The 26,508-nt window shown below is 41.6% G+C and overlaps 1 protein-coding gene across 1 annotated transcript in view; it reads right to left on the bottom strand.

The window, feature by feature from the left end:
- Positions 1 to 26,508, bottom strand: part of PRIM2 (DNA primase subunit 2) — a 336,446-nt gene that overhangs the window by 33,050 nt on the left and 276,888 nt on the right. The window contains exons 11-12 of the mRNA XM_005899721.3: positions 15,972 to 16,098; positions 2,327 to 2,409 (exon numbers count right to left, since the gene is read on the bottom strand). Coding sequence (XP_005899783.1) covers positions 2,327 to 2,409; positions 15,972 to 16,098 — 210 coding nt within the window. The remainder of the gene's footprint in view (positions 1 to 2,326; positions 2,410 to 15,971; positions 16,099 to 26,508) is intronic.

Below are 26,508 nucleotides of genomic sequence, written 5' to 3'. Positions count from 1 at the left end.
AAAGGCAGGAACTTCCAGTTGTAAGAAAAATAATTACTAAGGATATAATGTACAACATGATAAATATACATTATATATGAAAGTAAAGAGAGTAAGCTCTAAGAGTTTTCATAACAAGGAAACAACACTTTTTTCTATTTCTTTACTTTGTATGTATATGATGACATACGTTTGCTAATTTTACGGTGGTCATCACTTCACAGCATCTATACATCACAGCACTGTGCTGCGCCTTACACAGTGCTGTATGTCACTCTTGTCTCAAGAACACTGGACGAAAAAAAGACCACAGGCATGTACAGCGTGGTCATGATGTAACAGAGAAAAGCTAATACTGCTTGGTTAGAGAGGGGCTGTCTTTGCTTCCGTCTTTATCAAGCCCAGCCTCTCTGACGGGTTCTTTTCCTACAAACAGGCTCAGGTCCCCAGTAGCCCCAAACATGCAGGCAAACCACCCAAGAGGCTCATGCTGACAGAGCCAACACTTTCTGTGAGGTGTGCTCGCTGCCTGCGAGTCCAAGCCGCTGCCTCACTCACTCCTCAGTGTGTCTGTGGTCTTGCTCTGCTTTCCCTGAAATGTTGACGCCTCTCACCGAATCCAGCTGCCTCTCCTCAGGCCTAATCCCAGACAGTCTCTCCACTACAAAGGACTCTGTCTCTCCACTACGAAGGACTATACCCTCCTCTCACAGTTCTCTGCTGACTTTTGTAGCCAGCACTTCCTAATGCATTTCTTCCCTTTTCCCCCATTTCTGCTCTGTCCTCTCTGATTCTACTTCCTTCCACTATCTGACAAAGGGAAGTGTGAGCCAAGATTGCATCCTGAGTCCTGGCTTTGACTCCCTCGCCCTCTCTCATTATCTGCTCCCCTCTCCCAGAGAAAACTCATGACAATCAGCTCTAAAGCAGAATGGGGTTGAGAAAACATCATGGAGTCAGAGGCCTGGCTTCCATCTCTGGTACCAATGACTCCAGAGCTATGTGCCCATATTACACTCCCTACCCCAACTCCACAAAAGAAGCACTCTCCTCTAATGTTCATTCCAATCAAATTGATTGTTAGATCTACAATTCTAACCCAAAAGAACACCAGATTTCCAGCTGGCACTTCTCTAACACACTACAAATCTGTCATTTAACTGTCCCAGCTCCAAACCTAATCTCTCAAACCAACAAAAACTCCTTTCAAGTGACCCATTAATGTTGATATACTGGTGCTACCAATACTTTAAGCTTGAAATGCTAGCAATCCTATACACTTATTGCCTTTTATTCACACTTTCTCTCTTCCTAGCCACCTCCCATACACTCATGGTCTAATTCACAGAGCATCCCTTCCAAGAAGTGATCCTCAGCCTCCCAATCTGATTACCGACTCCTGTATGCAGAAGAACCAAGACACTCTATGTGTGCCTCTCTCTTAAGACTTAGGTTTTATAGGAACATGGGTTTATCCAATTCTTCTTAGCATCTGCAAATAGTTGGGCACCTTGGACACTGCCTTTTCCAGAGGATGGAAAAACCAAGATACGAATTCAATTGATTAAACTCAATATAAACTCTGGACACAGTAGAAACAAAATTTTCTAAAATAATTATTTTTTTCAAGAAAAACTGATATATAATGAATTAGATGTTCTGGCTCTAAAATAGTGTTCTTCTTAAGCTAAGAAAGCAGAAACTCCTTTTAAATGCCTTAAAATCCCAAGCCAACTTCACAGAGAGAGCGCATGTCTGCAAGCTCACAGGTTTTTTTAAAGCTTATTTATTAAAAGACACACTCTTAAACATTTACGGTTCCCTTCGAGCATTTCTTTTTTTACCTAAGTGGTTTCCAAGACAAAGCATCTGATGAACCGTTGGACCTGATGAACTATCCTCCTAAGTGTGGATATGATTAGTAAATCAGAACACACAGGCTGCACACACTGCTCTACATTCTGCTTCAACCTCCAGCAGCACAGTCTCCAAAACGCAACACAATGTCATTCATTTTCAGCTTCATTAATAAGCTTCAATGCATTCCTCTAAAATCTTATTTTCTAAAATGCCCCCCATTGAGATAGTAAAGCAAATAGAGAGAGGGGGGAAAAAAAGGGGGGTTGCAGCTTTATTACACAAAAATGTTGCCTAGCAGAGAAAAGAACTAGAATGTCCAAGGAGTCTAAACCAGAGAAGCCAAAGCTTTGGCTTCCTTCACTTAGAAGAGGGGCTGTCCAATGTGAGGCCAAGCAGGCAGTACACAGCGTCCCTGCTGGAATATGACATGAAACCCAGGGCCTGTCCACTGTCTAGTTGTTGAGACTGCGGGGAGGGTCCGACCTACCTGGCTGATCCCTGCGGGAGGGATCTTGTAGGCCTGCAGTTTCTGCCTCAGCAGCTCGGGGTCGCTGTGTCGGAACGGGCACCCTGGAAATGACAAGCAGCACAACAGCAGGTTATCCACCCAGACTCAACACAACACCACGCTCGAGAGACTCCTGAGCACCCCCAACTGTCCAACAGCCTATAAATAAAAGGGTTAACTACCCATGGGTGCAGCTGCTTTCCTCTCTTCATCTAAGTGACAGCTAAGCTGTGCGTTATCAGGGCACTACAGGCTTGAGAGTGACACAAAGCTTTCAGCATTCTCAGGAGAGGCCACCCACTCACGAGGAAGGGGAACAGCTTTAATCATGCTACTTGCTAACAACCTGACATAATCACCAAGTAGCTATGAAGCATTTTACCTAAAAATTTCATTCAATCTTTCAATCGCACTTTTTTTTTCTAGTTTACAAAAATACATAAAAGCATAAAGGAAGATAAACGGCATAAACAAAAAGAAAAAATGTGAAAACTCTAGGAAATATAAAAATCTCACATCATTTACAGATGTTAATTTTATGCCTACTTCCCCACATCTAAGGTCAGGGGCAGCGGCTGAGAGGAGCTACCCCACATCCAAGGTAAGGAGCAGTGGCTGCGCATTGCTGGAGCAGCCGTGAAGAGACACCCCATGCCAAAGGTAAGAGAAACCCAAGTCAGACGGTAGGCACTGAGAGAGGCCACCAGAGGGCGGACAGACAGAAACCACAACCACAGACAACAAGCCAATATGATCACACGGACCACAGTTTGTCTAACTCAATGAAACTAGGCCACGCCATGGGGGCCACCCCAGACAGGAGGGTCATGGTGGAGAGGTCTGACAGAATGCGGTCCACTGGAGAAGGGAATGGCAAAGCACTTCAGTATTCTTGCCTCGAGAACCCCATGAACAGTATGAATACACAAAATGACAGGATACTGAAAGAGGAACTCCCCAGGTCGGTAGGTACCTGATATGCTACTGGAGATCAGTGGAGGTATAACTCCAAAAGAATGAATGGATGGAGCCAAAGCAAAAACAATACACGGGTGTGGGTGTGACTGGTGACAGAAGCAAGGTCCAATGCTGTAAAGAGCAATATTGCATAGGAACCTCGAATGTCAGGTCCATGAATCAAGGCAAATTGGAAGTAGTCAAACAGGAGATGGCAAGAGTGAATGGCAACATACTAGGAATCAGTGAACTAAAATGGACTGGAACGGGTGAATTTAACTCAGATGACCATTATATCTACTACTGTGGGCAGGAATCCCTTAAAAGAAATGGAATAGCCATCATGGTCACAAAAGAGTCCGAAATGCAGTACTTGGATGCAATCTCAAAAACGACAGAACAATCTCTGTTCGTTTCCAAGGCAAACCAGTCAATATCACGGTAATCCAAGTCTATGCCCCAACCAGTAACACTGAAGAAGCTGAAGTTGAACAGTTCTATTAAGCCCTACAAGACCTTCTAGAAATAATATGCCAAAAAGATGTCCTTTTCATTATAGGGGACTGGAATGCAAAAGTAGGAAGTCAAGAAACACCTGGAGTAACAGGCAAATTTGGCCTTGGAGTACACAATAAAGCAGGGCAAAGGCTAATAGAGTTTTGCCAAGACAACGCACTGGTCATAGCAAACACCCTCTTCCAACAACACATGAGAAGACTCTACACATGGACATCACCATGTGGTCGACACCGAAATCAGATTGATTATATTCTTTGCAGCCAAAGATGGAGAAGCTCTATACGGTCAGGAAAAACAAGACCGGGAGCTGACTGTGACTCAGATCACGAACTCCTTATTACCAAAAACAGAATGAAATTAAAGAAGGTGGAGAAAACCACTAGACCATTCAGGTATGACCTAAATCAAATCCCTTATGATTATACAGTGGAAGTGAGAAATAGATTTAAGGGACTAGATCTGATAGATAGAGTGCCTGATGAACTATGGACGGAGGTTTGTGACATTGTACAGGAGACAGGGATCAAGACCATCCCGAAGAAAAAGAAATGCAAAAAGGCAAAATGGCTATGTGAGGAGGCCTTACAAATAGCTATGAAAAGAAGGAAAATGAAAAGCAAAGGAGAAAAGGAAAGAAATACCTATTTGAATGCAGAGTTCCAAAGAATAGCAAGGAGAGATAAGAAAGCCTTCCTCTGCGATCAATGCAAAGAAATAGAGGAAAACAATAGAATGGGAAAGACTAGAGATCTCTTCAAGAAAATCAGAGATACCAAGGGAACATTTCATGCAAAGATGGGTTCAATAAGGACAGAAATGGTATGGACCTAACAGAAGCAGAAGATATTAAGAAGAGGTGGCAAGAATACACAGGAGAACCATACAAAAAAGATCTTCATGACCCGGATAACCACAATGGTGTGATCACTCACCTAGAGCCAGATATCCTAGAATATGCAGTCAAATGGGCCTTAGAAAGCATCACTACAAACAAAGCTAGTGGAGGTGATGGAACACCAGTTGAGCTATTTCAAATCCTGAAAGATGATGCTGTGAAAGTGCTGCACTCAATATGCCAGCAAATTTGGAAAACTCAGCAGTGGCCACAGGACTGGAAAAGGTCAGTTTTTATTCCACTCCCAAAGAAAGGCAATGCCAAAGAATGCTCAAAAGTGAAAGTGAACGTGAAGTTGCTCAATCGTGTCCAACTCTTTGGGACCCCTTGGACGGTAGCCCACCAGGCTCCTCCATCCATGGGATTCTCCAGGCAAGAATACTGGACCAGGGGATCTTCCCGACCCAGGGATCGAACCTGGGTCTCCCACATTGTAGGCAGATGCTTTACCGTCTGAACTACCAGGGAAGTCTGTTTTTAAGAATGCTCAAACTACTACACAATTGCACTCACCTTACATGTTAGTAAAGTAATGCTTAAAATTCTCTAAGCCAGGCTTCAGCAATACATGAACCATGAACTTCCAGATGTTCAAGATGGTTTTAGAAAAGACAGAGGAACCAGAGATCAAATTGTCAACATCCAATGGATCATTGAAAAAGCAAGAGAGTTCCAGAAAAACATCTATTTCTGCTTTATTGACTACACCAGAGCCTTTGACTGTGTGGATCACAATAAACTTTGGAAAATTCTGAAAGAGATGGGAATACCAGACCACCTGACCTGCCTCTTGAGAAACCTGTATGCAGGTCAGGAAGCAACAGTTAGAACTGGACATGGAACAACAGACTGGTCCCAAATAGGAAAAGGAGTACATCAAGGCTGTATATTGTCACCCTGCTTATTTAACTTATATGCAGAGTACATCATGAGAAACACTGCTCTGGAAGAAACACATGCTGGAATCAAGATTGCCAGGAGAAATATCAGTAACCTCAGATATGCAGACACCACCCTTATGGCAGAAATTGAACAAGAACTATAGAGCCTCTTGATGTTGAAAGAGAAGAGTGAAAAAGTTGGCTTAAAGCTCAACATTCAGAAAACTAACACCATGGTGTCCAGTCTCATCACTTCATGGCAAATAGATGGGGAAATAGTGGAAACAGTGGATGACTTTATTTTTCTGGGCTCCAAAATCACTGCAGATGGTGACTGCAGTCATGAAATTAAAAGACTCTTAGTCCTTGGAAGGAAAGTTGTGACCAACCTAGACAGCATATTGAAAAGCGGAGACATTACTTTGTCAACAAAGGTCTGTCTAGTCAAGGCTATGGTTTTTCCAGTGGTCATGCATGGATGTAAGAGTTGGACTATAAAGAAAGCTGAGCACCGAAGAATTGATGCTTTTGAACTGTGGTGTTGAAGAAGACTCTTGAGAGTTACTTGAACTGCAAAGAGATCCATCCAGTCCATCCTAAAGGAAATCAGTCCTCAATATTCATTGGAAGGACTGATGCTGAAGCTGAAACTCCAACACTTTGGCCACCTGATGCGTAGAGCTGACTCATTTGAAAAGAGCCTGATGCTGCGAAAGACTGAGGGCAGGAAGAGAAGGGGATGACAGAGGATGAGATGGTTGGATGATCGATTCAATGGACATGGGTTTGGGTGAACTCCGGGAGTTGGTGATGGACAGGGAAGCCTGGCATGCTGTGGTTCATAGGGTCGCAAAGAGTCGGACACGACTGAACGACTGAAGTGAACTGCACCCAAAGTGCAGAATCCATACAAATTTAGAGGAATCCCAGATGGAAATGAGATGAACAAATAGGAAAATACTTCACAGAAAAATGACTTATAGGAGGTATACAGAGTCTCTATATTATTTCATAAGAAAAATAAAGATAGACTGCTAAAAATATTGGCATAAACAAGAACACAGAAAATATCTAAAAGCTGTATACACCAAAATCCAGGAAATTTTAAGTATTTTAATAAGAAACTGCAATGATAACTCAACATATTTTATTTAAAAGTTGACACAGGAAGCAAGGGCAATTTTTTTTCAGTCATAGCTGATGGACCTGTAAGTTAATTAGAAACAAGTGTGCATTATTAATGAAATCAATGGGAATTTGGCTGCCCCAGAAGCTAAACAAATATGGTTACCAAAAGCCTTAACCACGAATAAAAGCACACATGATAACACTGCTGCTGCTGCTGCTGCTACTAAGTCGTTTCAGTCGTGTCTGACTCTGTGCAAACCCAGAGACGGCAGCCCACCATGCTTCTCCATCCCTGGGATTCTCCAGGCAAGAACACTGGAGTGGGTTGCCATTTCCTTCTCCAATGCAGGAAAGTGAAAAGTGAAAGTGAAGTCGCTCAGTCGTGTCCGACTCTTAGCAACCCCATGGACTGCAGCCTACCAGGCTCCTCTGGTCCATGGATTTTCCAGGCAAGAGTACTGGAGTGGGGTGCCATTGCCTTCTCCGATGATAACACTGGATTTCTATAAATTATGAAAGTCACAAAACTCACGGTAGCATATATTTTATTAAGATCAACACTGTTTAGTACTAGGAAGTGTGATGAGCAGGTGCACAGCATGTGGTTAAGAGTCTGGAGCTGCCCTGCCTGCATCTGAATCTCGGTTTACCAGCTAAGGATTGGGGGGCTGTGTGCATGTCTGCATCTTGTTGACTCAGCTTCACTCTCTGTCAGCATGGGAAATACGTAGCGGAGCTCCTGTGAGAATGGTATATAAAGCCCTTCCACACGCCCAGCATAGAGGAAGCACACCTCAACATGGGTTAGCCAACATTATTATTCTTAAAAAAAGTCTTATAATGAAATTGCAAAGGATCCCAATGAGAAGGAAATGAGGCTTAGTTAAGTCCAGAATTATTAAAAGTGAAAGTCGCTCAGTCGTGTCCAACTCTTTGCGACCCCATGAACTATACAGTCCATGGAATTCTCCAGGCCAGAATATTGGAGTGTGCAGCCGTTCCCTTCTCCAGGGGATCTTCCCAACCCAGGTCTCCCGCACTGCAGGCAGATTCTTTGCTGTCTGAGCCACTAGAATTATTAAAAGACAGTAACAAGAGACAGATTAACTGAATTGTCCAAACTGCACTTGAAATACTGCCCATGCCTATATGAAAAGGTCAGAAAGGGCAAAGCCATGAAGAAACCAAAGATTGACAAAAAGCCACAGATGACAAAAAGCCTTTCAAAGCTTTGCTCACAATAAGAAAACAGAAGAAACAATCCACCTTAGGAGTAGGGAAGCTGGTGTTTTTGACAAATGACAGAAAGAAAATAGAATTCAGCAACTCCGAACTTTGCTTCTATCGTCTAACAACCTTCCCAACTGGAAAGGGCTGAATTCACAAGGTAACTGAAGGTAAAGGGAGTGTAGATACAACTCATGGTGTTCTAGACAAGTGTTGAACAAAACTGCCCAGCACACATTGTGGATGGAATGGATTAACAGTCTGGAATACAGTTCTACCTATATCGACTCAAGATTGGCTAAACAACCATTCCTGGCAGCATTGGTTAATGAAATGCTGTCAACCTAGGGGACTACAGAGCTGTGCAAATTACACAAACCTGAAAGGATAGAGACTTCAGGTTTCCAGCTTGGCACAGAAAGAGCAAAGAAGTTTTCACTTCATCCCAGCAAGTAAAAAGTTGAACAGACTGGAAATCAACAACTCCACTCAGACCCATCAGAGAAATGAGGTAACAGGGCAAAGCACTGCCCGCCAAAATTAGAGAGAGAGGCAGACACAGAGAACCACAACATACCAGAGCAGAAATCTCTGCAGGAACCAGCACTGGCGTAGGAACTCCTACCCTGGAACTGACAGATTTATGGTCTCTGTGTGGATGACTCTGAGAGACAGAAACTCCAGGGCAACTGGCCAGAGGAGGCCACACTGTGCAGCTGAATGTCAGGGGCCCCACTATGTGCTCACAGCATGTAACAGAGAAACCCACTCATGTTCTGGCATGGGGCAGATGCACCATCCTTAAATACTCTGGAGCACTCTGTTCTGTTTAGCAAGGCTGCCCTCAGGAGAAACTATCTTACCTGAGTCTCACCTGTGTGGGCGAATGGAAATGCCCAGCTCTAGCCTCCTCTGACCACTCTGTCCCCTTGGAAGCAGGGAAGCTGAGAATCATTCATGAAGTTCACAGCCACAGGCACACTAAACACTGTCTATAGTCATCCCCCTCCTGCTCACCAGCACATCACTACAGGCGAGTGTACTAGATTTCTGTACATCCTGTATGTCACATCTACCTTTCAACAAAAAATTACAATATGAAGAGGCTGAACACATGTCAGAACCAAAGCCAGATATGGCAGTGTGTTGGCATTATCAGACTGGAAATTTAAATTAACTATGATCAACATGATAAGGGCTCTACTGGAAAAAGTAGACAACATGCAAGCACAAATGTGTAACATAAGCAGACAGATGGAAATTCTAAGGAAGAATCAAAAAAGATATCAGGAATTAAAACACTAACAGAAATGAAGAATGCCTTTGTTGGACTTATTAGCAGACACAGCTGAGGAAACAAACTCTATGCTTCAGCATAGGTCAATAGAAATTTCCAAAAGCAAGAAAAGGAAAAGAGATTGGGGAAAAAAAAACAAGAACAAAATAGCCAAGAACTGTGAATAACAAAGGTGTCACATATGACAATTGGAATCCCAGGAGGAGGAGAGAAAAAGGAAAAGAAGCAATAATGACAGAGAATTTCCTCCAAATTAATGTTAGATACCAAACCACAGACCCAGAAGACTCAGATAACACCAAGCCCAAGCAGGATAAATGCCAACAGAAGACAGTGAGGCATATTATATTACATTATATTATTATAGTATAGTATATTAATAGTTTAGAAAATCAATGACAAAGGAAAATCTTAAAAGAAGCTAAAGGAGAAACATCTTACCCACAAAGAAAAAACTTTTATTGAACTTATCCTCAGAAACTATGCAAGAAGGGAGTGGAGTGAAACAGTTAAACTGTGTAGAGAAAAAACTCCCTCAAACTCAGAATTGTGTACCCTACAAAATTCTCCTTCAAAAGAGAGAAATAAGGAGTTTCTCTGACAAACAAAAATTGAAGTAATATGTTTCCAGATCTCCAGGGCAAGAAATGTTAAAAGAAGTTCTTCAAAGACAAGTAAAATGATATAAAACCAGAAATTCAGATCTACCCAAAGAAAATCTGAACATCAAAGAACAGGAAAACAAAGCAAAACCTTTGCTTTTCTTATTCATAACTAATCTAAGATAAAAGTTTGTTCAAAGCAATGGGAACAATGTATTCTATTATGTAGGTTTATGTACCTATCTGCATGTGTTTATATATTCTTATTATAAATGAAATGAATGACAGAAGGATACAAGGGAAGTAGAAATAACTCATTATTATAAGGCACTTGCATTACTTGTGCCTGACATGGTGACCCAAAAAGAGACAGATTAGTTGTACATATATATGAAAACTCCTTAAAAGTAAAACCAATTTAGAAAGTAATAAAATAAGTATAATAGATATGTTAAAAAGAAAAAAAATGGAATCATATAAAATGCTCAGTTAAAACCACAAAAGGCAAAAAAAGTATGGAAGAGAAAAACACAAAGAAAAAGGACAACAAATAAAAAACAGTAACAAACACAGCTGCATTAACCCAACCATATCAATCCTTACTTTAAACGTGATGCTGCTGCTGCTGCTGCTGCTGCTAAGTCACTTCAGTCGTGTCCAGCTCTGTGCGACCCCATACACGGCAGCCCACCAGGCTCCCCTGTCCCTGGGATTCTCCAGGCAAGAACACTGGAGTGGGTTGCCATTTTGTTCTCCAATGCATGCATGCATGCTAAGTCACATCAGTCATGTCCAACTTTGTACAACCCTATGAACAGCCAGCCCACCAGGCTCCTCTGTCCACGGGATTCTCCTGGCAAGAATACTGGAGTGGGCTGCCATTTCCTTCTCCATGGTCACCCATTAAAAGCAGACTGTCAGAGTGGATCAAAATCAAGACCCAACTGTACATTGTATACAAGAAAGCCACTTTAAAGACACACATGGATTCAAAGGAACAGAAGAGAAAGATACATCATGCTAACACAAACCAAAGCAAGTGGGAGTATATATTACTTTCAGACAGAGTAGACCTCAGAACACAGGGTTTATGTAGGATAAAAAGGGTCTTTACATAACAACAAGGGGTGAACACTGCAAGAAGACATCGCCATCTGTAATGGGCATGCACTTAACAACAGAGTAGCAAAACACATAAGGAAACACCCAACAGAACCACAAAGAGAGGTCCTGGCCCCACTGCTGGCAACCTCCACACCTCTATCAAACTGGACGGGTTCTGCAGGAGAGTCAACAACACAGGAGAGCGCCTTAGCACTCACCAGAGACGGAAATGATACCCACAAACAGCTACACCCGACAGCTGCAGACAGCACATCTTCGCTCACAGGGACAAGCTCTGCCACAGGCCATGTCAACATGGGGACAGCTAAGCACATGGAGGGCAGAGTTCACCTAGGAACTCTATCTCTTGCTCAGTATTGCTGTGGACCAAAAACCGCTCAAAAAAACCAAAGATTATTCATTAAAAAAAAAAAGAGAGTAGACCAGTGTATCTAATAAACAATATGAGCTTCCTGAATGTTTGCTAAGTACAGAGAGCCCTCAGCATCTGTGGGGACTAGTTCTAGGACCTGCCCAGGATACTAAAGTCTGCAGGTACCCAAGGCCATTGGCTGGGCTTCCATACACAAGATTCTACAGCCTCATACTCAACCAACCTTGGATCTTGTACTACTATATGTATTTGCTGGAAAAAAATCCACATGCAAGATGACCCTTGGAGCTCATATACTTGCTGTTTAAGAGTCAGCTATGTATTATTTTCTAGCTGATTGAGTTTAAACTAAAAACAAAATTTAAAAAAGGAGAATGGACAGGAATAAATTAGATAAAATAACAGAAAGAAGAAATACAAAATCCTGTTTTTAAGGTAACAAATGTCCAAAATCACTATTACAGTAATTCAAGTCTATGCCCCAACCAGTAATGCTGAAGAAGCCGAAGCTGAATGGTTCCATGACGACCTACAAGATCTTCTAGAACTAACACCCAAAAAAGATGTCCTTTTCATTATAGGGGACTGGAAACCAGAAGTATGAAGTCAAGAGATACCTGGAGTAACAGGCAAATTTGGCCTTGGAATACAAAATGAAGCAGGGCAAAGGTTAATAGAGCTTTCCCAAGAGAACGCATTGGTCATGGACATCACCAGATGGTTGACACCAAATCAGATTGACTATATTCTTTGCAACCAAAGATGGAAAAGCTCTATACAGTCAGCAAAAACATGACTGGGAGCTGATTGTGGCTCAGATAATGAACTGAATGAATATGGCAAAATTCAGACTTAAATTGAATAAAGTAGGGAAAAGCACTAGACCATTCAGATATGACCTAAATCAAATGTTACAATTATACAGTAGAAGTGACAAATAGATTCAAGGGATTACATTTAATAAACAGAGTGCCTGAAGAACTATGAACGGGGGTTCGTGTCATTGTACAGGAGGCATTGATCAAGATTATCCCCAAGAAAAAGAAATTAAAAAAGGAAAATGGTTGTCTGAGGAGGCCTTACAAATATCTGTGAAAAGAAGAGAAACAAAGGGCAAAGGACAGAAGGAAAGATATTCCCATTTGATGCAGAGCTCCAAAGAATAGCAAGGAGAGATAAGAAAGCCCTTCTCAGTAATCAGTGCAAAGAAATAGAGGAAAACAATAGAATGGGAAAGACTAAAGATCTCTTCAAGAAAATTAGAGATACCAAGGGAACATTTCATGCAAAGATGGGCTCAATAAAGGACAGAAACAATATGGACCTAACAGAAGCAGAAGATATTAAGAAGAGGTGGCAAGAATACACAGAAGAACTATACAGAAAAGATCTTCATGACCCAGATAACCATGATGGCGTGGTCAATCACCTAGACCCAGGCATCCTGGAGTGCGAAGTCGAGTGGGCCTTAGGAAGCATCTCTAAAAACAAAGCTAGTGGAGGTGATGGAATTCCAGTTGAGCTATTTCAAAATCCTGAAAGATGATGCTGTGAAAGTGCTGCACTCAATATGCCAGCAAATTGGGAAAACTCAGCAGTGGCCACAGGACTGGAAAAGGTCAGTTTTCATTCCAATCCCAAAGAAAGGCAATGCCAAAGAATGCTCAAACTACCTCACAATTGCACTCATCTCACACGCTAGTAAAGTAATGCTCAAAATTCTCCAAGCCAGGCTTCAACAGTATGTGAACTAAGAATTTCCAGATGTTCAAGCTGGATTTGGAAAAGGCTGAAGAACCAGAGATCAAATTGCCAACATCTGCTGGATCACTGAAAAAGCAAGAGAGTTCCAGAAAAATATCTCTTTCTGCTTTATTGACTACACCAGAGCCTTTGACTGTGTGGATCACAATAAACTGTGGAAAATTCTTATAGGGATGGGAATACCAGACCACCTTATCTGCCTCCTGAGAAATCTGCATGCAGGTCAAGAAGCAACACTTAGAACTGGACATGGAACAACAGACTGGTTCCAAATTGGGAATGGAGAACATCAAGGAGTCGGGAAAGGAGTACTGTGTATTGTCACCCTGCTTATTTAACTTATATCCAGAGTACATCATGAAAAGCACTGGGCTGAATGAAGCACAAGCTGGAATTAAGATTGCCAGGAGAAATATCAGTAACCTCAGATACGCAGATGACACCACCCTTATGGCAGAAAGTGAAGAAAAACTAAACAGCTTCTTGATGAAAGTCAAAGAGGAGAGTGAAAAAGTTGGCTTAAAACTCCACATTCAGGAAACTAAGTTCATGGCATGCGGTCCCACCATGTCATGGCACATAGATGGGGAAACAATAGAAACAGTGAGAGACTTTATTTTTGGGGGCTCCAGGGTCACTGCAGATGGTGTTGCAGCCATGAAGTTAAAAGAGTCTTGTTCCTTGGAAGAAAAGCAATGACCTAGAGAGCATGTTAAAAAAGCAGAGACATTACTTTGCCAAGAAAGGTCCATCTAGTCAAAGCTATGGTTTTTCCAGCAGTCATGTGTCGATGTGAGAGTTGGACTATAAAGAAAGCTAGTGTCAGATTTTATTTTGGGGGGCTCCAAGATCACTGCAGATGGTGATTACAGCCATGAAATTAAAAGACTCTTACTCCTTGGAAGGAAAGTTATATCCAACATAGATAGCATATTAAAAAGCAGAGACATTACTTTGCCAACAAAAGTTCATCTAGTCAAGGCTGTGGTTTTTCTAGTGGTCATGTATGGATGTGAGAGTTGGACTGTGAAGAAAGGTGAGCGCCAAAGAATTGATACTTTTGAACTGTGGTGTTGGAGAAGACTCTTGAGAGTCCCCTGGACTGCAAGGAGATCCAAGCAGTCTATCCTAAAGGAGATCAGCCCTGAGTGTTCATTGGAAGGACTGATGTTGAAGTTGAAACTCCAATTCTTTGGCCACCTCATGCGAAGAGTTGACTCATTGGAAAAGACTCTGATGCTGGGAGGGATTGGGGGCAGAAGGAGAAGGGGACGACAGAGGATGAGATGGCTGGATGGCATCACCTACTCGATGGACATGAGTTTGGGTAAACTCCGGCAGTTGGCGATAGACTGGGAGGCCTGGAATGCTGCGATCATGGGGTCACAAGGAGTCAGACATGACTGAGCAACTGAACTGAACTGAACTGAACTGAAGCACCAAAGAACTGATGCTTTTGAACTGTGGTGTTGGAGAAGACTCTTTGAGAGTTCCTTCGACCGCAAGGAGATCCAACCAGTCCATCCTAAAGGAGATCAGTCCTGAATATTCACTGGAAGGACTGATGCTAAAGCTGAAACTCCAATACTTTTGCCTCCTGATGCGAAGAACTGACTCATTTGAAAAGACCCTGATGCTGGGAAAGATGGAAGGCAGGAGGCAAATGGGATGACAGAGGATGAAATGGTGGGATGGCATCACCAACTCAATGGACATGAGTTTGAGTAAGCTCTAGAAGTTGCTGAAGGACAGGGAAGCCTGACGTGCTGCAGTCCATGGGGTCGCAAAGATTCGGACACAACTGAGTCACTGAGCTGAAACTGAAGTAAATAAGCAATGTGCTGAGGACCTGGAAACAGACAGAACCCTCTCTTCGAGACCTGCACTTGGCCAAGTAAATTCAGTTCAGTTCAGTTCAGTTGCTCAGTCGTGTCTGACTCTTTGCAACCCCATGAATTGTAGCACGCCAGGCCTCCCTGTCCATTACCAACTCCCAGAGTTCACTCAGACTCACGTCCATCCAGTCGGTGATGCCATCCAGCCATCTCATTCTCTGTCATCCCCTTTTCCTCCTGCCCCCAATCCCTCCCAGCATCAGAGTCTTTTCCAAAGAGTCAACTCTTCGCATGAGGTGGCCAAAGTACTGCAGTTTCAGCTTTAGCATCATTCCTTCCAAAGAACACCCAGGACTGATCTCCTTTAGAATGGACTGGTTGGATCTCCTTGCAGTCCAAGGGACTCTCAAGAGTCTTCTCCGACACCACAGTTCAAAAGCATCAATCCTTTGGCGCTCAGCTTTCTTCACAGTCCAACTCTCACATCCATACATGACTACTGGAAAAACCATAGCCTTCGCTAGACGGACCTTTGTTGGCAAAGTAAAGTCTCCGCTTTGAATATGCTATCTAGGTTGGTATTAACTTTTTTTTAACCTACAACTTAGGCAAATTGATAGATATGTGAAATCATGACTTGTTAAATCCCTCGCTTAGCCTTTTTTTGTTAATCAGATAGAAAATTAATGAATCTACCCTTCTAAAATTTGAGGCACTCAACTTTAAAAAGCTTTGATCAGCTGTCTAAGCCACATGCAGAAGAAGGAGAACAGCAGGTGAAGAAGCTGTATGCCTGAAGAGCCTGGCTCAGCACAAAGTGGAACACAGAAGGACCACGTTCTCTTACTGGCCCGGCTCAGTAATAAAACAGACTATAACAGCCAGTGGACCTCTGGCTTGTCCTGATGACTGACAGGAAGCCACAAGCCCACTCCCTTTAGTAATGCAAAGTCTGCTGCGCTGTTCCCTGCAAAGCTCCTGGGTGTCTGTGCATTACAGACATGTCAGAGAAAGCACTTACCGTGATAATCCCCTTGGCCTGGTGTATTGGTGAGGATGATCTTCATGCAGCTGTAAGGTGTGTAGTCTGTCCTCTTGCCTTCCTTTCCGTAGCTGTGACGAATGTTGTAAGAGTACCCTTTATTAAACTGATTGGAGGAAAAAGAGAGAAGAGACAAATTAAGCCAGCATTGAACTGATGGTGCCAGCAGTGCCAGCTGGAATCAAAGCATACAAAGTAACACTTTCTAAAATAAATTCAGCATTCACGGCAGATGTACATCTATATCAGACCCAACATTGGGTCCTTTATAAGTTTTTAAAGGTGCAAAACTTAAAGGAAATAAATTTATCAGGTTAGAGACAGTTAATGTTCATATTTATATGTTTAAAGATGAGGATAATTCTTTCCTGAGAAGAATAATCGATTTGCCTTTTCTTGGCTTGATTCCAAAGACCATGCAAGATGTCAATCATCTTCTGTATCCACCTTATGCTAGTCTTCCCTGAATTCCCACATCTTGCCTACTCTACTTCTGAAGGGCCTCCTGATATAATTAATGCCTCCCCTGCATTTTCACTACACAAAAGCAAGCCGTCAGCAAATGCTTCAAGAATGAAAGAATACTGTGACTGCCTCCTGCCAGGAATTCCCGACTCATGTTGAACAAGCAAGATAACTGCACAGGAAGGACTTTGCATGGGTGGGATGAAAAGGAACTCATATTTATTGAAAGGCTCAGTATAGTGGGTCTAAGCTGTCCAATACTTTAAAGAGCACAGGAAAAAGAATCACGAGATGAGAAAATACTATGGGTTTCTATGGATGAGATTTCTTTTTATTGAGGTATACAGCTGATGTACAACATTGTGTTAGTTTCTGGGGTATGGCAAAGTGATTCAACTACGCATATACATACATATATTCTTTTTCAGATTATTTTCCAGCATAGGTTATTATAAGACACTGAATATAGTTCCCTGTGCTATACAGTAGGACCTTGCTGTTTAGAAGTGAGATTTTTAATTTTGAGGCTATAATCTACACTGAGTGACATGCGTAAATATAAAGTCTCCAGTTTGATGTAACATACACCACCATCAAGAAACGGCACATTTCCATCATTCACAGAGCTCCCTCAAGCCTTCACAGCATCTTCCCCAACCCACACACCCAGAAGCATCCACTGGTTTCACTTCTGTCACCATGGCTTTAGACGTTCTACAACTTCACTAAATGGTATCACCTACAACTTGGCACTTGCCTTCTACCTCTACAAGGATCAAATTATGAGCTGCTTCAGCTGTTGAACCTCAAACCCCCCTGAAAGGAGTTCAGTTTGGAGATTAGGAATGAGGCACTCTGCGTTCTGAGAAAAAATGACAGAAGAGGTCCTCAGAGAGTTAGATGTTTTCAGGATAAGATTTTATGAGCCTAATTCTTGCATCTCCTTGTTATCTATGAAAGCACTAAAATCCTTCATGGTGATATCTGTTCCTTGTAATGAGCAGTAAGCCTCACAAGACTAGCAGAAACCTTATGCAATAAATATGTGATTGATTTTGGGTACTCCCCCTTCCCCAAAATCACAAATATACCTCCCTGCTACCTCTTCAGGGCACTTTCTGAGAGGTATCTGAGATGCTGTCTCCTGAGCTATAGTCCTTATTTGGCCCCAAATAAAACTTAACTCACAACTCTCACATTGTGCTTTTTTTTTTTTCATCAACATGCCAAAGTAGTGTATTATGGGATAGTATATCTGGTACCCCCATGTAAACTGGAAAACACATTTTCCAACACCATTTATTGAAGATAATTTATTCCATTGCTCTATAAGTTCAATTCAGTTGCTCAGTCATGTCTGACTCTTTGTGACCCCATGATCTACAGCACGCCAGGCCTCCCTGTCCATCCCTAAATTCCAGAGTTTACCCAAACTCATGTTTATTGAGTCAGTGATGCCATCCAACCATCTCATCCTCTGTCATCCCCTTCTCCCCCTGCCCTCAATCTTTTCCAACATCAGTTCAGTTCAGTTCAGTCGCTCAGTTGTGTCCAACTCTTTGCAACCCCATGAATCACAGCACGCCAGGCCTCCCTGTCCATCACCCAACTCCCGGAGTTCATTCAAACTCAAGTCCATCAAGTCCATGATGCCATCCAACCACCTCATCCTCTGTTGTCCCCTTCTCCTCCTGCCCCTAATCCCTCCCAGCATCAGGGTCTTTTAAATTGAGTCAGCTCTTAGCATCAGGTGGCCAAAATATTGGAGTTTCAGCTTCAACATCAGTCCTTCCAATGAACACTCAGGACTGATCTCCTTTACGATGGACTGGTTGGATCTCCTTGCAGTCCAAGGGACTCTCAAGAGTCTTCTCCAACACCACAGTTCAAAAACATCAATTCTTCGGCACTCAGCTTTCTTTATAATCCAACTCTCACATCTATACATGACCACTGGAAAAACCATAGCCTTGACTAGATGGACCTTTGTTGACAAACTAATGTCTCTGCTTTTTAATATGCTGTCTAGGTTGCTCATATCTTTCAAGGAGTAAGAGTGTTTTAATTTCATGGCTGCAATCACCATCTGCTATGATTTTGGAGCCCAGAAAAATAAAGTCAGCCACTGTTTCCAGTGTTTCCCCATCTATTTGTCATGAAGTGATGGACCCGATGCCATGATGTTAGTTTTCTGAATGTTGAGCTCTAAGCCAACTTTTTCACTCTCCACTTTCACTTTCATCAAGAGACTCTTTAGTTCTTGTTCAGTTTCTGCCATAAGGGTGGTGTCATCTGTATATCTGAGGTTACTGATATTTCTCCTGGCAATCTTGATTCCAGCTTGTGATGCATCCAGCCCAGTGTTTCTCAGGACATACTCTGCATATAAGTTAAAAAAGCAGGGTGACAATATACAGTCTTGACGTATTCCTTTTCCTATTTGGAACCAGTCTGTTGTTCCATGTCCAGTTCTAACTGTTGCTTCCTGACCTGCATACAGGTTTCTCAAGAGGCAGGTCAGGTGGTCTGGTATTCCCATCTCTTTCAGAATTTTCCACAGTTTATTGTGATCCACACAGTCAAAGGCTCTGGTGTAGTCAATAAAGCAGAAATAGATGTTTTTCTGGAACTCTCTTGCTTTTTCCATGATCCATTAGATGTTGGCAATTTGATCTCTGGTTCTTCTGTCTTTTCTAAAACCAGTTTGAACATCTGGAAGTTCACAGTTAATGTATTGCTGAAGCCTGGCTTGGAGAATTTTGAGCAATACTCTACTAGTGTGTTCTTTGGAAGGACTGTTGCTAAAGCTGAAACTCCAATACATTGGCCACCTCATGCAAAGAGTTGACTCATTGGAAAATACTCTGATGCTGGGAGGGATTGGGGGCAGGAGGAGAAGGGGACGACAGTGGATGAGATGGCTGGATGGCATCACTGACTTGATGGACATGAGTTTGAGTGAACTCCAGGAGTTGGTGATGGACAGGGAGGCCTGGCATGCTACAATTCATGGAGTCGCAAAGAGTCGGACACGACTGAGCGACTGAACTGAAATGAACTACTAGCATGTGAGATGAGTGCAATTGTGCAGTAGTTTGAGCACTCTTTGGCATTGCCTTTCTTTGGGATTGGAATGAAAACGGACTTTTTCCAGTCCTGTGGCCACTGCTGAGTGTTCCAAATTTGATGGCATATTGAGTGCAGCACTTTCACAGCATCATCTTTCAGGATTTGAAATAGCTCAACTGGTGTTCCATCACCTCCACTAGCTTTGTTCGTAGTGATGCTTCCTAAGGCCCACTTGACTTCACATTCCAGGAGGTCTGGCTCTAAGTGAGTGATCACACCATCGTGATTATCTGGATCGTGAAGATCTTTTTTGAACAGTTCTTCTGTGTATTCTTGCCACCTCTTCTTAATTTCTGCTTCTGTTAGGTCCATACCATTTCTGTCCTTTATCGAGCCCATCTTTGCATGAAATGTTTCCTTGGTATCTCTAATTTTCTTGAAGACATCTCTAGTCTTTCCTATTTTATTGTTTTCCTCTATTTCTTTGCATTGATCGCAGAGGAAGGCTTTCTTATCTCTCCTTGCTATTCTTTGGAACTCTGCATTCAAATGGGTATATCGTTCTTTCTCTCCTTTGCTTTTCACTTCTCTTCTTTTCACAGCTGTTTGTAAAGCCTCCTCAGACAGTCATTTTGCTTTTTTCATTTCTTTTTCTTGGGGATGGTCTTGATCCCTGTCTCCTGTACATTGTCACGAACCTCTGTCCATAGTTCATCAGGCACTCTTCAGATCTAGTCCATTAAATCTATTTCTCACTTCCACTGTATAATCATAAGGTATCTGATTTAGGTCATACCTGAATGGTCTAGTGGTTTTCCCCACTTTCTTCAATTTCAGTCTGAATTTGGCAACAAGGAGTTCATGATCTGAGCCACAGTCAGCTCCTGGTCTTGTTTTTGCTGACTGTATAGAGCTTTTCCATCTTTGGCTGCAAAGAATATAATCAATCTGATTTTGGTGTTGACCATCTGGTGATGTCCATGTGTAGAGTCTTCTATTGTGTTGTTGGAAGAGGATGTTTGCTATGACTAGTGTGTTCTCTTGGCAAAACTCTATTAGCCTTTGTCCTGCTTCATTCTGTAGTCCATTGCTCTACAGGCCCATTCTTTTGCTAATGCCATACTGTCCTTGTTACATATTTAAAGCATGTCTCAGTTTCAGGTAATGTAAGTCCTCTTGTTTTGTTCTTTTTCAATATTATTTTGGCTATTTTATATCCTTGCTTTTCCTTATAAACTTTAAAATCAGTTTATCAATTTCTACTTTAAAAAAAAGAAAAAGACTGCTATAATTTTCAACAACCAGTAGCTTATGGTTTCATAACTACTGATGTGCCCACAAGCAATCTATAGCCAGGAAAACAAATGGCATTTCAACTGAAAGAAAACTTTCAAGAAATAAAAAAATCTTTCAAATTATCATTACATTTCACTGGTGAAAATAAGAATGTTAAAAGTTCCAGCAAACATCTTTTATGGACAACTTCTGTTTGTTTTGTTAGTCATAAGCATTTAACTATAATCAATCTCTTTGTGCAAACTTTCAGGTATGAAGTGAATTTAATTAGACGTAAGATTTCTCTACGTTCATCAGGAAACACTAAAAGAACTTTTCAGTCAGCCATTCTGTTTAATGAAAAGCTACTCTCTCTAAGGAAAAAAAGCTAATGTTAGTATCCTCCCTCTCCCTTTTCCTTCCAATTTGTTTAGCATTTATGTGTATGTATATCTAAATTTGGACCTTATTAAGTTTTCAGGCTACTCACATATTTATAATACAAATTGTCTTCTTTAGTTTTCAAAGTGGCAAACTCTTGAAATATTGTGCAGAAGGTACATTTATTGGGTGATGTTTTAGGGAATACTTTTCAGGTGTCCACATCCACAATTCAAAGGAACGTCTCTAAGTACTTATATGGGAAGGAGCGTGAGAACCAGGTGGAAGCACTCTTTTCTGTCTTGCCTCCTCCAACCCACCCCAGCCAGCAATAGGAAACACCAGAAAATCAACAGCCTGAAGGTGGTCAAGCAGAAGTTGGCACCCTTCCAAATTAGTCCTAACATTCCAGCTGTGGCACTGCAATCTGCATTTGTGCCCAAGTTAGCAACAAGTTGTTTTCCGAGCCACTATGTCACCAATGGAATTCAAGATATGCAATAAAGCAGGTGCATCTTAATCCTCTCATGCTGGTCTATTTCAGAGTGCCTCACAAGTCTGCCTCCCACCCCAGCTCCACCCACAGCACAGAGACTCCATTTTATTTTATTTTTTATAGTATTTACACCCAAATCTACTCAGAAGCCGTAAGTATATATAAACCTCTAAGTGCCAAGAGTCATGCATGGTCTTCCTTAGAAGAAAGTATTTCCTGCCAAGAAAAGCCCCCAGACCAAGTATTATTCCTACTGGCAGGACGGCAACACCTGCTTTTCATAAGTCAAGGTGCCTTGCACAGTTAAGTGACAACAGTTCAAAACCAAGTATTCTTCAGAGAGAGATTTATATTCAAAAAGGAAAATCTTCTTGACCTAAGGGAGGCAAAACAACCATAAGTATACGAGCAGAGAAGAAGGTAAAGATATGGCAATTCTAACAAAGACATAGTTAATCCCTTTTTCTGGGTTGTTTCCTACTCACAAGAATCTGGAACTCTGGTTTACATATTGAGGAACACACAGAGGGTGTTCCCTACAGAGGCCGGTCCTTCAGTGCCCAGGTCCAGCGTTCCACACATCACCAGAGGGCCCCCCGAAGCTACCAGGAAGGCACAGCTCAGCAGCAGAGCCACGTGTAGAAACAGAGCTGCCCTGGGGAAGGGCGTGAAGCCACCATGGGCTCGCCGTGACACCCATTCTCACCAGCTCTCCTGCAGCTGGAGACCTGTTGATTCTCGCTCCTCCTGCCACTTCTCTAAAGCTTTGCTTAAACGCATGCCATAAACATTTAATACACAGCGCACCCATTAAATACTTACTAAATTACTGAATTATCTGTAAAACTAATCTTGTTACCGTTCACCTACAGATTCCAAGTACTTCTCTTTAACTCTTAACTTTAGCCACAGTTTAACTCTTTGAGAGATCACTGAAACATCACACATTCTAACCCAACAACACAATGAAGGAGGCTTGAAGACTGAAGATTAATAGTTAAGACAAGTGCTTTAAATCAAATACTTGAATTGAAATCCACCTCTACTATGTGTTAACTGTGTGACCTTGGACAAGTGACTCAACTTCTTTGTAGCAATTCCCTTACACAGTATATAAAAACAAAGGAGTAACATTTCACTCACAGGGTTGGTATGACAATTAGCTAATAGCTCATCTGAATAAAGCACTTGGCATAACATCAAGCACAGAATTAGCTCTGTATTGAATACATTCTCAATCAATATTTTTTAAAAAACCAATCCAATCAAAAAATGGGCAGAATACATAACTAGACATTTCTCCAAAGAAGACATAAAGATGGCCAACAGGAAAGATGCTCAACATTACTCATCACCAGAGAAATACAAATCAAAACTACAGCAAGGTATCCCTGCACACTGGTCAGAATGACCATCATAAAAAGTCTACAAATAACAAACGCAGGGGAGGATATGGAGAAAAGGGAACCCCCCTACACTGCTGCTGGGAATGTAAGCTGGTGCAACCACTATGGAAAGTAGTATGGAGGTTCCTTAAAAACTAAAAACAGAGCTACCATAAGATCATGTAATCCCATTCCTGGGCATATCTACAAGAGATGAAAACTAATTCAAACTGATACATGCACCCCAAAGTCCAAAGCAGCACTATGCACAATAGACAAGACATGGAGACAACCTAAATGTCCACCTGCAGATGAATGGACATAGAAGATGTGGTACACACACACATGGCCTACTATTCAGCCATAAAAAAGAATGAAATAATGCCATTTGCAGCAATACAAATGGACCTAGACATTATCATACCTAGTGAAGTAAGTCAGACAGAGAAAGACAAATATCACATGTTATCACTTATACATGGAATCTTAAAAAATAATACAAATGAACTTATTTACAAATCAAAAACCAATTCACAGACAGAGAAAACAATTTTATAGTTACCAAAGGGGAAAGTGAGAAAGGGACAAATTAGGATTTTGGTATTAACATATACACTGCTGCTGCCATGTACTGGCTAATTCATATCCAACTCTTTGTAACCCCATGGACTGCAGCCCACCAGGCTCCTCTGTCCATGGGATTTCCCAGGCAAGAATACTAGAGTGGGTTGCCATTTTCTTCTTCAGGGGATCTTGCTGACTCAGGGATCGAACTTGAATCTTCTGCTTCATAGGTGAATTCTTTACCACTGATCCACGTGGGAAACCCAACATATACACATTACTTTATATAAAACAGATAAACAACAAGGACATACTTATAGTAGAGGGAATTATAGTCAGTACGTTGTGATAACCTGTAATGGAAAATAATGTGAAAAAGAATAGATATATGTATGTGTGTAATACATGCATACATGTGTGTGTGTGTGTATATATATATATATATATATATATATAAAAACTGAATCACTTTGCTGTACACCCAAAACTAACACAATATTGTAAATCAACTATACTCCAATTTTCAAAAAAAACCCCACAAAACTGTGGGGTAATCATTACCTATTTATTATTTTCAAGTGAAAAAAAAATGTACAATGTGAGAGTTGTGTTAAGTTTTATCTGAAATAAGAACTACAGCCCAGGAGACAGCCTCTCAGAAAGCTCTGAGGAACTGCTCCAAAGACTCAGAGGGGAGGTCGGTATACATGTGATTTTAGTAACAAGGCACACAGGCAATCAAACACACACTTAGGCAGAAGGTAGCTGCGAGTCAAGAGTAGATGCTTCCATTAATGATTTTAGTGGTTTTCTAGGTATGAGAAGGTGCAAGAATTTGGGTTCATAAAATCTCTACCTGAAAGTATCTAACTATTTTAAGCCTGTTCTGCCAGGCATCCCAGAGCACAGAGTGTCTCTCCTGCTCTCAGCCCTAACCTCCTTTCAGGGGGTGTTGAAGGTCAGTGACTGCAGTGGTCAGGGACTTCCTCCTTGTAGAAGCAGATGACTAGTGACAGTTCGTAGCTGGCGTTATTAAGTAGTGAGTCAGATGTGGTATGGTGTTTAATATTACTTAAATTACTTGTATGTTTTGCTTCCAGCTTCCTCATCAGAAAACCTGAAATCTCATTATTCTAATTTTCATCAGACCTTCAGTCAGGTGAGCAATTTGAGGTCTGTAACTCAGCTGGAAGGCACTGCTGCTATTACTTTAATTCAGTCAATTTTCTCATATGGATACTGAATATTTCTTCTGCTCTGTAGGAGTTAATTCATTTCTCCCTGGCGAGAAATTTTCACCAGGTGGAGAGGAAGCAGAAGTCAGACAGAGAACACAGATTTGGGTTCTAGCTCTGACACCTACAAGCTGAATGTTAGGGAATTATCTCAGTCTCTTTTTTTCATTTTTAATATTGAAACAATGAGACCTGTCCTTCACTCTGTGCAAAAACATTTTGTAAACTGTAAGCTACTAAGTATACACTATAATTATTTGCTACAATAATTTGCACAAAACTTGCACAAAACCAGTTTGTGTCTGTCTGAAAGGTGAAATTTTAAAAAGAGATTTTACTTAATGGTCAAGTATTAGGTTGGTGCAAAAGTAATTGCAGTTTCAGGCTGTGAATTTTAAGTCATTATAAGTAGGCTCAGACACACCTTTGTTAATCAAAATAGGAACCATTATAATCAACACATTTTTGCCAACCAGAAATAAGTTTGCTTATTCCTGAAATGTAAAAATCTGTGCTTCAGGATTGCGATGAACCCTTGGCAAGCATTTTCAGTAACCTGCTGGCTGCAGAAGCATTTTCCCTGCAAAAAGTCATCAAGATGATTCAAAAAGTGGTAATCAGTTGGCAAGAGGTCAAGTAAATATGGCGGATGAGGTGATACTTTGTAGCCCAATTCATTCAACTTTTGAAGCACTGGTTTTGTATGTGTGGCAGGTGTTGTCATGGAGAAGAACTGGGTTCTTTCTATTGACCAAGCCAGCTGCTGGCATTGCAGTTTTTGGTGCTTCTCACCTATTTGCTGAGTATACTTCTCAGATGTACTGGTTTCGCCAGGATTCAAAAAGCTGTAGTGGATCAGACTGGCAGCAGACCACCAAACAGTGACCATGACTTTTTTTGGTGCAAGTCTGGCTTTGGGAAGTGCTTTATCTGCCTCCTGAGAAATCTGTATGCAGGTCACAAAGCAATAGTTAGAACTGGACATGGAACAATGGACTGGTTCCAAATAGGGAAAGGAGTACGTCAAGGCTGTATATTGTCACCCTGCTTATTTAACTTATATGCAGAGCACATCATGAAAAATGCCAGGCTGGATGAAGCACAAACTGGAATCAAGATTTCCAGGAGAAATATGAATAACCTCAGATACATAGATGACATTACCCTTATGGTAGAAAGCAAAGAAGAACTAAAGAGCCTCTTGATGAACATGAAAGACAGTGAAAAGGCTGGCTTAAAACTCAACATTCAGAAAACTAAGATTATGGCATCCAGTCCCTTCACTTCATGCAAATAGATGGGGAAAAATGGAAATAGTGACAGACTTTATTTTCTTGGGCTCCAAAATCACTGCAGATGGTGACTGCAGCCATGAAATTAAAAGATGCTTGCTTCTTGGAAGAAAAGCTATGACCAACCTAGACAGCATATTAAAAAGCAGAGACATCACTTTGCCAACAAAGGTCCATCTAGTCAAAGCTATGGTTTTTCCATTAGTCATGTATAGATATGAGAGTTGGACCATGAAGTAAGCTGAGTGCAGAAGAACTGATTCTTTTGAACTGTGGTGTTGGAGAAGACTCTTGAAAGTCCCTTGGACTGCAAGGAGATTCAACTAGTCAATCCTAAAGGAAATCAGTCCTGGA

The sequence above is a fragment of the Bos mutus genome, chromosome 23 (genome assembly GCF_027580195.1).
Source record: "Bos mutus isolate GX-2022 chromosome 23, NWIPB_WYAK_1.1, whole genome shotgun sequence".
NCBI classification, from domain to species: domain Eukaryota; kingdom Metazoa; phylum Chordata; class Mammalia; order Artiodactyla; family Bovidae; genus Bos; species Bos mutus.
This window is presented reverse-complemented; position numbering and strand designations above follow the sequence as displayed.